General features: G+C 38.3%; 1 protein-coding gene across 15 annotated transcripts in view; it reads right to left on the bottom strand.

Annotated features, from left to right (window-relative positions):
* KDM6A (lysine demethylase 6A) overlaps nt 1–14,543 on the bottom strand; it is a 154,810-nt gene that overhangs the window by 116,870 nt on the left and 23,397 nt on the right. For all 15 annotated transcript variants that reach the window (XM_080575065.1, XM_080575064.1, XM_080575060.1 and 12 more), the window contains exon 3: nt 4,597–4,705. In XM_080575065.1, coding sequence (XP_080431191.1) covers nt 4,597–4,705 — 109 coding nt within the window. The remainder of the gene's footprint in view (nt 1–4,596; nt 4,706–14,543) is intronic.

Genomic DNA, 14,543 nt, shown 5'->3' on the forward strand with positions numbered 1-14,543 from the left:
ATAAGATCATGCCTACTACTCGATTACCTCCAAACTCAGCACATTGAAATGGCTTCCACCGGCAATACTTTCCTTGAAAGTTCTGATAGCCTAAAACATTAACAACTATAAAAAAATCTCTACAAAGCTTGAACTGTAAGCATAAAGGAACACATGCACATTGAATTTGGGAGTTATTCTTGCAACCACGCTGCTTTACATAAAAACAAAGTGTTTAATAAATGAGTGGGGAATATTTTACACGTTGCTAAGAATTCCCTTGAACTAAGTAATACTGTCTTACAAATTACTTAGAATATTTTACATTAGTGCTTCTGACAACACAGTCACTATCTACAAACAAAATTATGAAAACTACACTGACATAACACATCACGCTTGAGTACAGCAGTAAGAATTATTTCAGTGCAGTATTTATTGCGCTTTAGTAATTGTGATGTGAATAATTGCATGTTTTTCCCATTTAACTCATTAATTGCATTATCTACTTCTACTTTCAAGAATTTTATTCAGAGAACAGAAATTCAAGGTGGCCTATAATAAAAGTATGCCTGCACTTGTGCAACTGTTAGCTCTCCTCCAAGTCACGGGCTGGAACTCACATATATATAATATATATGAACCTTCTACAAAATAGATACAGTGATCCCCAAGGAAAACATGGATGACGTCAGTCAGAGTCCATGAGCTCAAACAGGCTTCAACTACAACTAAAACCTCCAAGATCACTGCCTGCAGTCTGTACTCCTCATGAAAACCAGTCATGGAAAAAGAAAAAAGAACCATCTCCAACTACTGATGTAGCACCACCTTCCTGTAAGACTAATTCTGGTTAAAAAAAAGAAAAAAAAAAAGGAATGAAGCTGCCAACAAAGATGACAGGTATATGCTATAGAGTCTTAACTGGATTTGCAACGTTGCCTGGGTCCACAAGCCTACATGACCACTCATCAACCTCCTCCGACAAAACCCGAGGCTGAGGTTTCACATTCTGGGGCAATTGCATCACTTCTGCTAGGTAATTTTTCAGTTGGACCAGTTCCCCACACAGCTGCACATTCAGCTGTGCCTGCACAAAGCAGAGAGCGGCAGCAAGCCGGTGGGTGATGCCGCTAAAGACATGCCCAGGGAACAATGGCTTTGGAAGCTTCTGAAACAATCAAACAACTGGTGAACAGTTGCCTAGTTAAAAAAAATAAAGAGAGGAAGACAGGAAGACATCAGATTATAGTTACCTAAAAAAAGTTTTCACTGGGAGGAATGAACATTCTCATTTGGTGAACACTTGAAGCCAAATCCTGACCCGTAATGATCAGGAAGACAAATGCTGGGCACAGAAACCACCTCGGAACACGCTCGCTGAACTGAATCAATCTGCCCTGGTTATCGCTGTGCGAACATATGAGTCAGTAGCTCACAGTATTTCAAAATCAGCCCAAGGTTGATGCCTTGACTATATCACCTTCTCCTAACGATAGCTGAGTGACATTAACAGGACAACTCAATTCCATGGATGTAGAGAAAACCCCTTAGGTAACAACTGCGATTCAAATACACTGCATTTTAGGATAAGTACAAGCTGCAGACCAGCTTTGGGAGTTTTAAATGCTATGAAAAAACATCTTGATACGCTAGTATGACATCAGACATAATACAGAGAAAGAATGAACTTCATCCAGTAATTTCTGATGTAAAATCAGAACTTTTTGTTGGAGACTAGTTTTTTGGTTTTGTTTTTAAATGAAAAAACTTATTAAATCTGAAATTAAGTGGCTACAATCGATGGAAAACATAACGCACATTGAGAAATTAGTACAACATTTAATGGGTTTCAGTTAAAAATGCAAAAACATATGCTAGCTGTACTTAGGCTTCAGTAAGGCATCTGCCACCACCTTATTCTGCATTGCAAGTCAGCCTGCTCCTAACTGATATTCCCTGTGTGCACAGTGCCAGGATAGCACTTGCCGTGTTACTTCCAGTAACGACATGCAGTAACCTGCCATCAATCTTTCTCGGGGTCCCTCTTCTCCAGGACAAGTCCTAATTCTTATCCAGAAGTGACCCACGGGTTTTTGTTACTACATACACGAGAAATTACTAGCAACCTGAAAATAGTAACGTGCACGGAATACACCTGAGTGATCCACGTTTGTCAACATGTTTGTGAAAAAAGTTAACAGAGACGGATCAAACCAGAAGAAAATTTAAACATGAAACTCTTAACAGATCTCTATCAACCTAGCATTACTTAATCTTGATCACTTTTTGTACTTTTGCAGGCAATTAACAATTTAATTCTACTTATCAAAAACTATACTGCCAACATTTATAAATGAAGAACACTATGACATTTGCCTTTAATAAAGACCCACCTTCCTACATTACATGCACAAGTCTATGAATTTATTAAAGGTAGTTAATAAAATAATTAACAGGCTTCCAAGGGGAAAAAAAAGTTGTTTAGCATTAGTCATACTACTCGTGATATTTTATTAATTACATCCTTCATCAACTTCTCCACAACTTTATCCAAGACTAATCTCAGACTAGACACATTGTAGTTCTGAAGGGCCTGCTGCAGCATTTTGCAGTTCTGGAACTTCAAGACTTAAAAATCAGATTAGTCAGGGAGTGCATTCCTGGACTCCCTTTACTTTTCAGATCTCAAGTATTTAAAAAATTAACCATAATTGCAGTTAGTGTGTTTGATAATTAAGAGCGTCAGAATTTAAGTTTACAGAATGGAACAAACTTATTCGCACTTTAAATTTACAACGCAGTGCACCAGCACTCTAGTTCTTCCAGACTGAAAAGGTGAAATAATTAGAGAATACTTTTTTTTTTTGCGTCGCGAATAATACTTTTACAGTCATTGGTACTGAATGCCAACAAATTCTGTGAACAAAAACGTGTCCTTCAATGAAATCAAAAAAACTAACTTCCTTGAGCCACTGCTGTATTTCCCAACCATCGAAATTCCTTTAGTATTTGTTTCTCCACTACACCATTTGTTTGAATATACCTTCTTTTTTTTCCCCTTAATCCAAGTATTTCACTACTAACTTAGTTTTCTCACTTTTTGAGACTTCATGAATTAGATGTGACTTTAAAGCAGCATCTAAGAAAATACCAGTATGTTAATACAAGTTTTTATGTCTGAATGTTTCTTATGCTCATGCTTGTTTACAGTTCTGCGTAACTGGTATATCCAATAAGCCATTCTGCAGTCACACCATGCCAAGTTGTATTAGGCTGATCAGAAACAACAGTGTAACTTATTTGCAGAGGGAGTGGCAGACTTTTCTTACATCATTTTTTAAAAAGTTTAAAATGCATGAAATCAGACCACTCTTCAGGAAACTCTATAGGCAACATACCACAACGCTCCCTTCAGGTTTTGCCATGCCCACGGAATCTGAAACATCCATGGTTACATTCCATCGTACCTGCTGGACAGGGCGTAGTAGGTACAAGCTGTGGGTACAAAGGTACCTAAGATCCCCCATGTATCCAGTAGGAAAAGGTGGACAATAATGATCATACAAAGCTTTCTAAATTTACATACTGGAAATTCCGCACTAGTAGTAACAAATTGAAACATCCGTCACCGAAAAAACAAAGACAAGATAGGCTTCCAGGAACCCTAACTCAACAGTTTCACATTAGACACAGACTTTTGGCTCATCTAAACACTCCACAACCACTGGAAGGAGGCAGCTATCAGATCTCAGGCTGACAGTGAGCACACAATCAACGGGCAACAGGACAAGCTAAAGATGTAGCCCCACGCCTCAGGAAGCAACACAGCAGGGTACCTTTCAAATCAACACTTCTACCAAAAAAGCAGTCTACTGACCCATATACAGCCAAGCACAAATGTACATTAAGTTATACGTTCAGGGGCTGAAACTATGGCAAAAAGCTTTTAATAATTTAAAAGCCTGAAGAAACAGACCTAAAATAACAACGCCTCCCCACAGAAAACCCACGTACCCATTCTCCCAGTCAGTGTTTAAAACAGAACTTGAAAACACACATTAAATGCTGTTTTTTGCTTTTAAATTAATATTTTCAGCCTAGTCTTACCTGTTGAGATTGTGGACAAACATGAAGGCCAAAAACACGAGGCCAATCTAGGACAGGTGCTCACTCTACACACCTGTATCTCTACAGCACTGTTAGCTTCTGCAGTTCCCATCTGTCCCACCCCAAAAAAGAATCCTTCAGAGGTACGAGTTCAACACTTTGTAGTCATATAGCGACCCAGAAAAATAAAACAAGCAGCGTGGTATTATTATATAGTAAACTACATAAACTTCATATTCGCACCTGCATCAGCAGCATATTATGCTTTTGGTGTTTTTTTTTTTTTTCCCCAATTAAAATTCAATTTAAAAAAAAGATCAAGAAGTTACAATACAACTGTGCTTTCATGAAGACATCAGTCTTACTCTGTTATGGGCTTTGAAATGTAATACAAGCCGAGAAAACAGTGAGTTATCCAAATGTTTTTGATTCTAGTTTATCACCTATATCAAATGACAATCCCCCAAAGATATTTACCAGAAATACTAAAAAATAAAAACCACTTACCTTTTGGATAATCTTCCAATAAGAGGTTGAAGTGACCTAACTGACAAAAGAAATCAGACTCGACCTTTCCTTCAGCTTTCAAAATTAGCGATTCATAGCAGCGAACAGCCTGGGAAAAAGAAATACAGGGTTTTCAAAATACTGTATTTAACTAAAGCAAATAATACATTTTCTGAGAAGTAACAGAATTATTGCTCTCCAATGGAAGACGTCTACACTCCAAATATCTTATAGTTAGCATTACTTCTTGAAGAAGAAATGAAGTATTACAACAGTTTTTTGAAGTTCACGATTCTAATACAAACTGATAGTAAGTGAATAACTGAAGTTTTCTCTGGTTTATCTCTTGACTCCAGAAATATTTGATAACCCAAACACAAAACAAAATGAAATTTATTTAAAAATAAAATAAAGTAATATTTCATTCATTTTTTCCAATCTGCAAGAAAGAATCCCCTCTAAGTCATTTTATTCCCATTGTGTTTTTTTCTAAAGGATTCACATTTCATTATACCAAACATTTCATTAGTTTTTACCAAGCTGAAACACAGCTTCACGGCTGAAGCTGAATACAGCACCTCAACATACTTGCTTGGGCAATTCACATAGATATTTGGGAAATATATGCTAAGCTAACTCTTTGCATACCTCTGTCTCTGTCTCCACTTACTGCACACTCACTGTAGACTGAGCTAAAGTTAGAAACCTGAATTCAAATAGAAAAGAATTTTACTTTGAGAGAAGTTGCCCTAGAAGTTTGTAAGCAGCACACACAACTGCAGCATATTCAGTGCTTTTTTAATACACCAATGAACTAGTGTCTTCTATTCATCACAATGGTCACGATCCTTAACCTCTGATATTCTTACATCATGACCCTACTGAAGGGCTGGGAAAAAAACAAATCAAAGTTTCCCAACTTCCTGAACTTCCAGATTCTTGATTCTGAACATACCAGCCATTAAAGTGAAGTAGTTGAACAAACTTAAATGGGAGGGAAAGTCCTTTGAGCTGGCAGAAGACTTCACTGCTCTCAAAAGCTTGTTGGAATTCCAGTGAATTCCAGTGAATTCCAACTCCAGCTGGCTAGTTCCCGGTTTCCAACAATTCATGGTTTGACAATATTTCAAATTTGGTTGCAATTACGAACTGCTTGATTGCAATTTATTACAGCAACCTTAATATTTAGTCTAAAATGACAATTTGTTAAGCCGTTTCATTAAAACTGTAAATAATTGGGGGGAATATGTCAATCTATCCTGTAATATTTCAATTTCTAAATTAGTCGGTTTGGCCATATTTGTGATTTACTTTATGCACACTTACATTAATGCTCAAAATGAGAAATGTCATCAAAACATAAGGAAATATTATGAAATAGTTAAAAAAATCAGCGGAGAATACAAATCACTGATCTAATAGGTATTTTAATTTTTTGTTTTTACCTTGCTATGTTAGTTTTAAAATTATTTTTCCAAAGTGAAAGCTATGAGGTAGGTCTCAGTGCACTCAATGGACAAAAAGCCACATAAGTGACTGGATGAGTGGTTCTCGGCTGTAACCTTCTTTTAGGTCTGTTTTCAAAACCAGAAGTTCTGGTTGATAAAGACAAAGGTATGCTGCTGCAGAACTGCAGCAAAATGGATCACATCTATATTAAATTTATTAGGTGTATGTATGGTATTGAAATAACATGATAAATCCATTTAAATTACATATTTCAAACTGCAGGTATTTGGCCATATTCTCAAGATATTAAATTGAGAAATGCAGATGCCTTATATATATACATATTTATATATATATATATATATATATAAAACCTGGTGCAGAAATTTTCATTAATGCTGCAAGTTTTGACTCAAATTGCATTGAAAAGACTGAGATTTTGATGACAATTAACCAAAGCTACTACTCCTTTAATTTTATTCCCACCCCCTATAAATACTTCTCGAAGTCAGCCAACTCTCAATCTAAAGAAAATTAACCCTGGAATCAGAACCGAAGCACGCAAGCTTAAAGTGAATTTCTTAAAATTATTACGTGTGTTTGAGCCAATTCTCAGCATTCAGGCTCATCCACTGAACCCACGGCCATCTGCGAATGTTTTAGTGCATTATTTTGCTTTTTGTGCCTTGATTCCTCTCCCCACCTTTTGGTGTCATCTCTGGATTTGTACAAATCTAAGACAATCCTTGCTGGTGCCTCTAGCATTGCTGTCATGGACGGAATTTGCAGACAGACCTCCCATTTTCTGATGACACACTGTACCTGCTGGAACTGAAGAGAACGCTCACGCTACAACATTTTCTGAAATTAACGTTGTCTTCTACAGTTCAGTCACTGCTCATAGCACATAGAAGCTGCTACCACAACTGGCAGCTTGAACGTTTAGTTGGAGAGGAACTTGGGGTTATTTTATTTCTTTAACTAGACAGCTACAGGTATTTAAGGGGAACTTGACTTTATGAACAAATATAACAGGATTTTTCCATACAGCACCTTCAAGGAAGTTATAAATCATATGCACTTAAACAGCTACGCATCCAGGGGCCCTTAACACTGCCCTGTCCTTTTTGAAGTAAATCCTCATTAAAAGATGCATCTGAAGCTCCGTACAAAGCAGGGACACAATGAACTGGGTCCAAGTCTTTCCCAGAACTCTGACCAACTCTCAGCGAGGCACATTTTCCCTTTGTCTTTGAACACACTCTGAAGACCCAGCTAAACCATCTTACGAACGCTGCTGCCAGCAGAAGGCAAGGCTTGGACACCACAGCTGCAAACCAGAACTTCCCCTTCAGTAACCGTTCACTGTTGGAGCAATCGGGCGGTGCCATCAAGCACACGGCGGCCTCAGCTGGTCTCCAACCGACAAAGAGCGCCGTCAGGAAAGCAATTACACTTGAGCACACTCATATTTGGGCGGGTTATTTCACGTGACTTTTCAACGGTCTTCTAGCACGTTCTAACCCAATGAAACAGAAACCAAAAGCAAGAGCACCCCTTGCTTTACACCTCTTCCTACCAGCCAAAGCAGACCCACCTAGACAAACTGATCTGGTCAACTTCAGTCTGGGTCGAGAAACTTTCTTCCCCACCAGACCCTTCCATTAACTTTAGAAAGGAACGGGTATTTTTCTGCAGAGGTAAGAGACGGCTGCTGTTGGCTGCACGACAGATGCAAAGCGTTTTGAAGAGGGAGGTCACCGCTATTATCTGTGTTGGCGATCAGATCATCTCATTTCACTAAACCTGGAACTGCAAAGGCCATCTATGACACCACTCGTGCAAGCGATTTAAAACATCCTGATGCACCGAGAATTCTAAGAAAGCTACAAATGAAATAACTAAAAACAAAACTCAGATTGCTAAGTACTGTTATAAATACACGCCATGCAGGGAAATAAGCACACCCAATGGAGCTTGAGAATTGCTAGCATCGACAAGTTAACCAGAAGGAGAAAGACCCTGAAATGAAAAGGAAGATTGCTACACAGCATCGTCCACTTCCTTCCCTTTGTTCAAGGCCGCATGAAGATAAAAGGGAAACCTGAAGAATTTAAAAACTTGGCAAAACAATCACCAGCAGCTGCTTCGCAGCATGGCAACTGGAGCAGAAGCAGGAAACGCACGCAGGAATGGCTTCAGGAAAAGAAGCTACTGCTTATGAGGTAAAAAATAAATAAAAGCACGATAATACCCATGTTGCCTGCCACCTGCTTGATTAAAAGCAAACTTAAGTAACACACCACTGCCAACACTTCTAACAAGATGGTTGCAAAACGCCTCTTATGGCTTCAGAGCCAGTTACGGTGGAAAGTCTGATTTGACAAATTCAACAATCAATTCCAAGGGCAAGTTTAAATACAACCCAGTGAAGGAAAAACAAAACAACAACTTATTTTTATGTATTTATCAACTAGGAAAAAGCTCACAAAACACTCCTATGTGTTTATAAAGAGAAAAAAATCATTACCTAAAAAAAAACACTACCAAACCCCTGTACGTTCGCTACTTATTACTACGAACAGAAAGGAATTGGAGTAATTTTTCCCTCTTTTGCAAGAGCTTTTCATTAAGTTTCTGTGGAGTACTAAAATGTTACTTTTTTCCCCCTTTTCCACAGGAGAAAAAAATAAAAGCTTATTTTGGCTATTAAGAGCATGATTTCTTTTCATGAAGAAAGACTGTAGAGTTGGGAATACACTGTAAGAAAAAAATAATCCAACAGATAAAATCAGAATTCAAAGTATTTTATACAAGAGTCACTGATACATACATCCTACAGATCTACTTGGTAAAGGAGAACGTAGGGCAATATTATTTCTGCATCATCTAATACATAGAAAAAATGTTTTCAAATTTGGTTGCAATTATTTGTATTTTACAGCACAACTTCAAACTACTGTTAAACAGTTTAAAGGGCAGAGGGGGATGGAATAGCACAGCCTTTTTTGTTTATAAAGAAGATGATGTAATGATGTCCTTCCTTACTCTCGATGAGCGCAATTGGCTAAGATGGCAGTAGCAGGACTAAATGACTAAATATAGCGAAATGTAAATTATTCATTTTTTAATACATTAATGGTATGAAAATGGAAGAGTGCACTGATACAGCAATTTTTTTTTAACTTGAAATTGAAAAAGACACAACAATAGAAAGCCAAAAACTACATCAACAGTTCAAGGCGAAGCAGACAACAGTGTAAAATGACAAATTCAAACACCCAAGATGTTCCTAGAGCCTTAAAGACCAGAATACAAAAATACTAAACATTATTTATATTTTTATTATTTATATTTTTAAACAAACTAACTAAAAAACAGTTCCTGCTTTTTTCTTCTTGCTTCTCTAGGAAGAAATAATCTGAACATTCAGGCTTTGCAGGCACATAATGAGAACTAGAAGCACAAAAAAATTGCATGAGAAAACCTTAGTAGACACCAGCGGACTCTTCACAAATGGAAGACTACACTAATGCTTAGAAATGAAATGTTAATTAGCTCTTAAGGGATATTTTAACCTTCTGGAAAAGAAAGTAATTCTGTAGACAGTGCTGGATACTGGAGTGATGATCACAGTCTCCTGCCAGTCGGTCTGAGGGCTATCTTCAGACCAGGAAAGCAGGCGTCTATGGATGTGCTGGGCCCGTTCTCCCCACCTCAGTCTCAAAAGCGGGTATTCTGAAAGGCTGCTCCTCCATGCCACGGGTCACTGAAATGCACTCTATTTTCAAACAACAGTGACGGCTACCATCCCAAGAACCTCTTGATTTCGTTCTAGTTCCTGCTCTGCAACAACAGAAGTCTACCTTCAAGGCTACCTTCAGCTAAGCAAAGAGAAAAAAAGAGTAGCCCAAATTCTTCACAAGTTAAACCATTCTCCCCCATCAATGACTGCCTGGATAAACACCAACTCCTGAGCTATTGATGACTTAAAAGAACAGTTCATATACTTCCGCAAAGAAAAGCATACAATTCATATCTGATGAAAGGTAACCTATATTAATTCAGCGTATCTTCCACTAAAGGCTCTCCTTCTGTGTGGCTGGCACAATACTCTAAACTTCCCTTACTTTTACACTCAGTATTAATTCCCAGCAGAGCTTTCAAGACTTCTTTATATACTCTCTCTCTCTCTGTGAAGCTCATATTGTGTTCTAAATAAAGTTTCTCTCTCATGTTAACACAAGTTTGCTCTTGTTGTGTTTCAAACGTGGGCCATATTATACAACGGCCTCTAAAGCACCGTGTGCTGGACACAAACGTGCTCATGCTCAAATCAGCTTAGGCCTCGAGGAAAAAAAAAAAAAAAACGTGAACTGACCTCTGCAGTATTTTTGTTTTAGCAAAAATTTCCCTAATATATTTGAATGTCAGGAATTTAATTTTAATCTACTAGCAATACTAAGATGATCAGAAGCCCTTGTTGTTTCAGGGACAGTAAGAACTTTACAGCAATGGAAGCTAATCCTCTCTGCACGTGATTTCTCAAGAGATGCATCACCAGCTTTGGCCAATTTATTTTCCCCTGGCTACCGCTCCATGAACTGGCTCACAAGAATAAACACTGCAAGCAAGAAAGAAGAACAAGCAGTTACGTGTTAGCTACATGCATAATTCAGTACCAATTAAGTTTCTTAAAAAGCCACTGCTGCAGTCTCGAACTTTTCTATGGTAAGCCATCATTTGAAAAAAAAATACTCGTTACAAGTATTAATGTCAGTAGAATATGGAAGGAGAAGAGAGAGAGGATGAAGAAGCAAATGGCAGAAGTACAATCAAGGTTGCTGAATTTACAAGTGAAAATTAACATAAAAACTATCTGAAAGGTAAATGTCACAAACAAAAAATGTTGTAGAGTGAAAGAAGCACACCATCACCATAAGAAACGAACAGTAAAATAAAAAAAAAACAATTTAGAAACCTACTGCAGAGAAATACTATCACCAAAACAAGTGCTACAATCAGATGGAGAAAAGGAGACACTAGGAACTCAGAAATACTTCTTCCTGAAGCCAATTATCATTGAAAAATGGGAGGTAATACTTCATGAAAAGCACAGAACTGCAGAGCAGCATACAAAATAGCATATATGTAAATCAATGGCAAGTGGAGAAAAGTGACATTTTAGCGGAGTGGGGAAAAACAAACTTGCCATCAGCAGGTCAAGAACACTGGGTATTAACCCCAGCATCTTTGAGTGCTTTCTGCCACAGGTGTAAGCTCAATAGCACAGACTTCTCAAAGGGAATATGGGAAGCTCTGTGGTTTTCAGCTGCTGGTGTGCATAACTAAGGGCATTTTGATGGATAATTAGTTGTCTGAAGTTAATGTAGTGAATCACCCTGCATTAATTCTGAGATCACCTTTAGGATCCAAACCCCTGCTATTTGTTTCAAATACAGTGAGATGTACTTACAAATGTATAAATTCATGTATGTATGAATGTACACACACACATAATTATACAGGAAATTAAAACAGATTCTGAACGACCCGTGAACAGAATGTTCTCTATCCTGTACTTGGAAAACATTTCATAATCTGGAGACCCAAGAGATATGACAAATATTGTATGGAATTTCATCACGCCAAATCCTGCATTCTATTTTTATATAGATAGACGTTTTTTTAAATGTTATTTTTTTTTAAGCAAGCAGTAGATTTTTCACGGGCAATTGAAATGGCTGATTTTTTACCAGAGAATATAGGCAGAATTTTTTGTTATTCACACCACAGTAATTATGTTTTGAGTTGGATTTCAGCACCTTATTTTTGCAACTGTTCTAGTGCTAATGAATAGTTCACTACACAATAAAGTTTTAGACTAATTAATTTGATTTTATTCTAGCAATTCGGAACTATACTGAACACAGGACATCACAACCAAGATGTGAGGACACGACCCTTCAGTTAACTCCAACAGACAAACTTATCCTTTTGAAAATGTTAAATCTTTTGTACCTGGGAGGCTAAAGATTTTCATAAATATTTTAGTGAGATACCAAACATCAACTAAATTGCGTTACTGATTTCATTGTGTAAATAACTTCGGAAACAAAATTAAATCAACACGGTGGGAAGACCAACCAAAGCCAGAGTTTGCATTAACAGCTGCCTGGTTTACTTAAGAAAAAAAGTTTACAACTTAATAACTGTTATTCATGCAAAAAACTGCTGATCTGGACACAAGTCTTGGGAAACACAACAGTGACTACCAGCTATCAAACACAAGGCAGGCAACGAAGAAGTGACTAAAGGTGCTTGAAAAAAAAGTTATGAATAAAAGTATTGAAAAGAGAACAATGTACATACATGTCCATAAGAAATTGTCTACAAAGACGGACAAAAATAATCTGAGAAAATACTTAAGTTTCAGATTGAACAGAATGACTTTTCAGTGTTGTTTAAATGCACGATTATGCAGATGTGTAGCTACTATAAAAATATTAAAAATTGGCAATTGCTCTGCTCTGTTAAACAGTCTAAAATTCAGTTCCAAAGGGGTTCAAGCATCAGAGGTGGCTCAATTTTCAGAACTCAGTATTATTGATAGGTTAGTCTGAAATACAAGGAAAAGATTTATTTTTGAAGGATGGAGATGAAAATGGGACAGAAGCTGTTTATAAAGAAAGCTTAAAAACTGATGTTAGTAGGCTGGGAAATAGGGAATTTTCAGCGCCACAAGAGACACAAAATTGGTAAAGCCACATTTAGACACAACGAGCAAAAATTCTGTAAATGGAAGGACCTTGGTTTCAAGTACTGAAGCACCATTATTTCCAGGATCCTCAGAATCTGGTACCTTTTGAGTTAGCATAGCCAGTATACTAAGAACAGCTCCCTGCAAAGACTTTTTTTTTTAATTGTATCACTGAAATCTCACATGCGGGTACGTCTCTACATATCATCCTCCTTTTCCACAACCATTCATATATATCCACTCCTCCGCTGCCTGCTTAATTATGCTTAGACAGCGAGGAAGCCACTCAACTATAAATGTCAGCAACACTGGAATATAACCAAACGTGCATGAAAACCAGCTTGCATAGGAAAATGCTTTGGAGAAGAACTTTATGCCCAGTCACCTTGAAAAGCACCACAATAATTCCCATGAAGAGCTGCAGCTCCTCACTGCTAATGCCTGCAAATGCCCGCCCTAATCCCTCACCTCTCCCACCTTACGGGGTATTCTGAGCTGCGAGCAATTAGAGCAAGGAAGCAGGAGGGATACAGCCTCTGATAGAGTCACACAACTAATAAGCAGCCCCGCTACTGGATGGAGGAGCTGCTGTGCCTCATTCAAGGCAAGCAACAGCGTCTGCTTGCGCCATGCAGCAATGCGGGGCGTGGGGGGGAGCGCTCGCACAGATTTCAGGGCGATGACAGCAACTCAGATGTTTCTCGGGAACTTGCCAACAGAGCCCTCTGAGAAGGGAAACTTTGTACTGAATTTCCACGGGCAGCACATCCTGAAGAATCCAGTAACCACAGGCTGAATGGCCACGCAGGCTGTCAACAGAGACTGGTTTCATTAACACTTACCCGAACTGGGCACAAGGCTTCCTTGCGGAATGATGCTTCCCGAGCCCTACCAAATTTGCTATCTGACACAGAGATGGATATTGACAAATACAAGTGGAAAAGCATGTATATATCCAGCTTCACACGGCTCCTCTATGTATCTCTATGTGTTTTGAGAGGTGCTATTGGACTAGAAAATAGAGGCGGCTTTACAGGACACAGCTTCTAATAAACACAGCAGCCCAGAAAACAATTCTACTGTCGTAGGGTTAAAAAAAATGCTCAGAAACTTCACACACATCCAATAACATCCAATAAACCCACTCATCTAGGACATGAAAGACCAAGAATCAGGACTTTGTCCAATTCAAAACAAAAACGTTAAATTGAGTGGTCAGTACTCATAGCAAGTGCCTTAAATACCAGTTTCCAGAGTCAAGCCCACTTTTAAGCCAGCAGTCACCACAACCATTCACAGTAGGAGAGAGGCTGAATGACACAGACTAAGCTCCTACTTATACACAGAGGACTCGACTCTACCTATCCTTTTCCTAACCCGCAAGGAGTGTATAACCCTGTGAAGGCAAGGTGGATTTTGAGATTAATGAAAATAATATTATACACACATACTACACATACACAAAGACGACTGCAATCCTTCAGAGGAAAGCCCTGAGGAGTTTGGGGCCATCTCACCATATATCTTGGCTGAACACTAACAAACCTAGCCTGAATTACAATTTCCTCTCAATTCCATCATGCTGCTATTCCTTCCAACAGCAGGATTTGCAAATGTTCTTTTCTACCATGTCCAGCTGGAAAAAGTACAATAACCCCTTTCTCTTGGGCCTAACCTGGACAGCTTACTGCACGATGCTGTAATACTCGGGGACAAGAAGTCACCAACTCAAACAATA

The sequence above is a fragment of the Anser brachyrhynchus genome, assembly GCF_964034855.1.
Source record: "Anser brachyrhynchus genome assembly, chromosome: 1".
Taxonomy (NCBI): Eukaryota; Metazoa; Chordata; class Aves; order Anseriformes; family Anatidae; genus Anser; species Anser brachyrhynchus.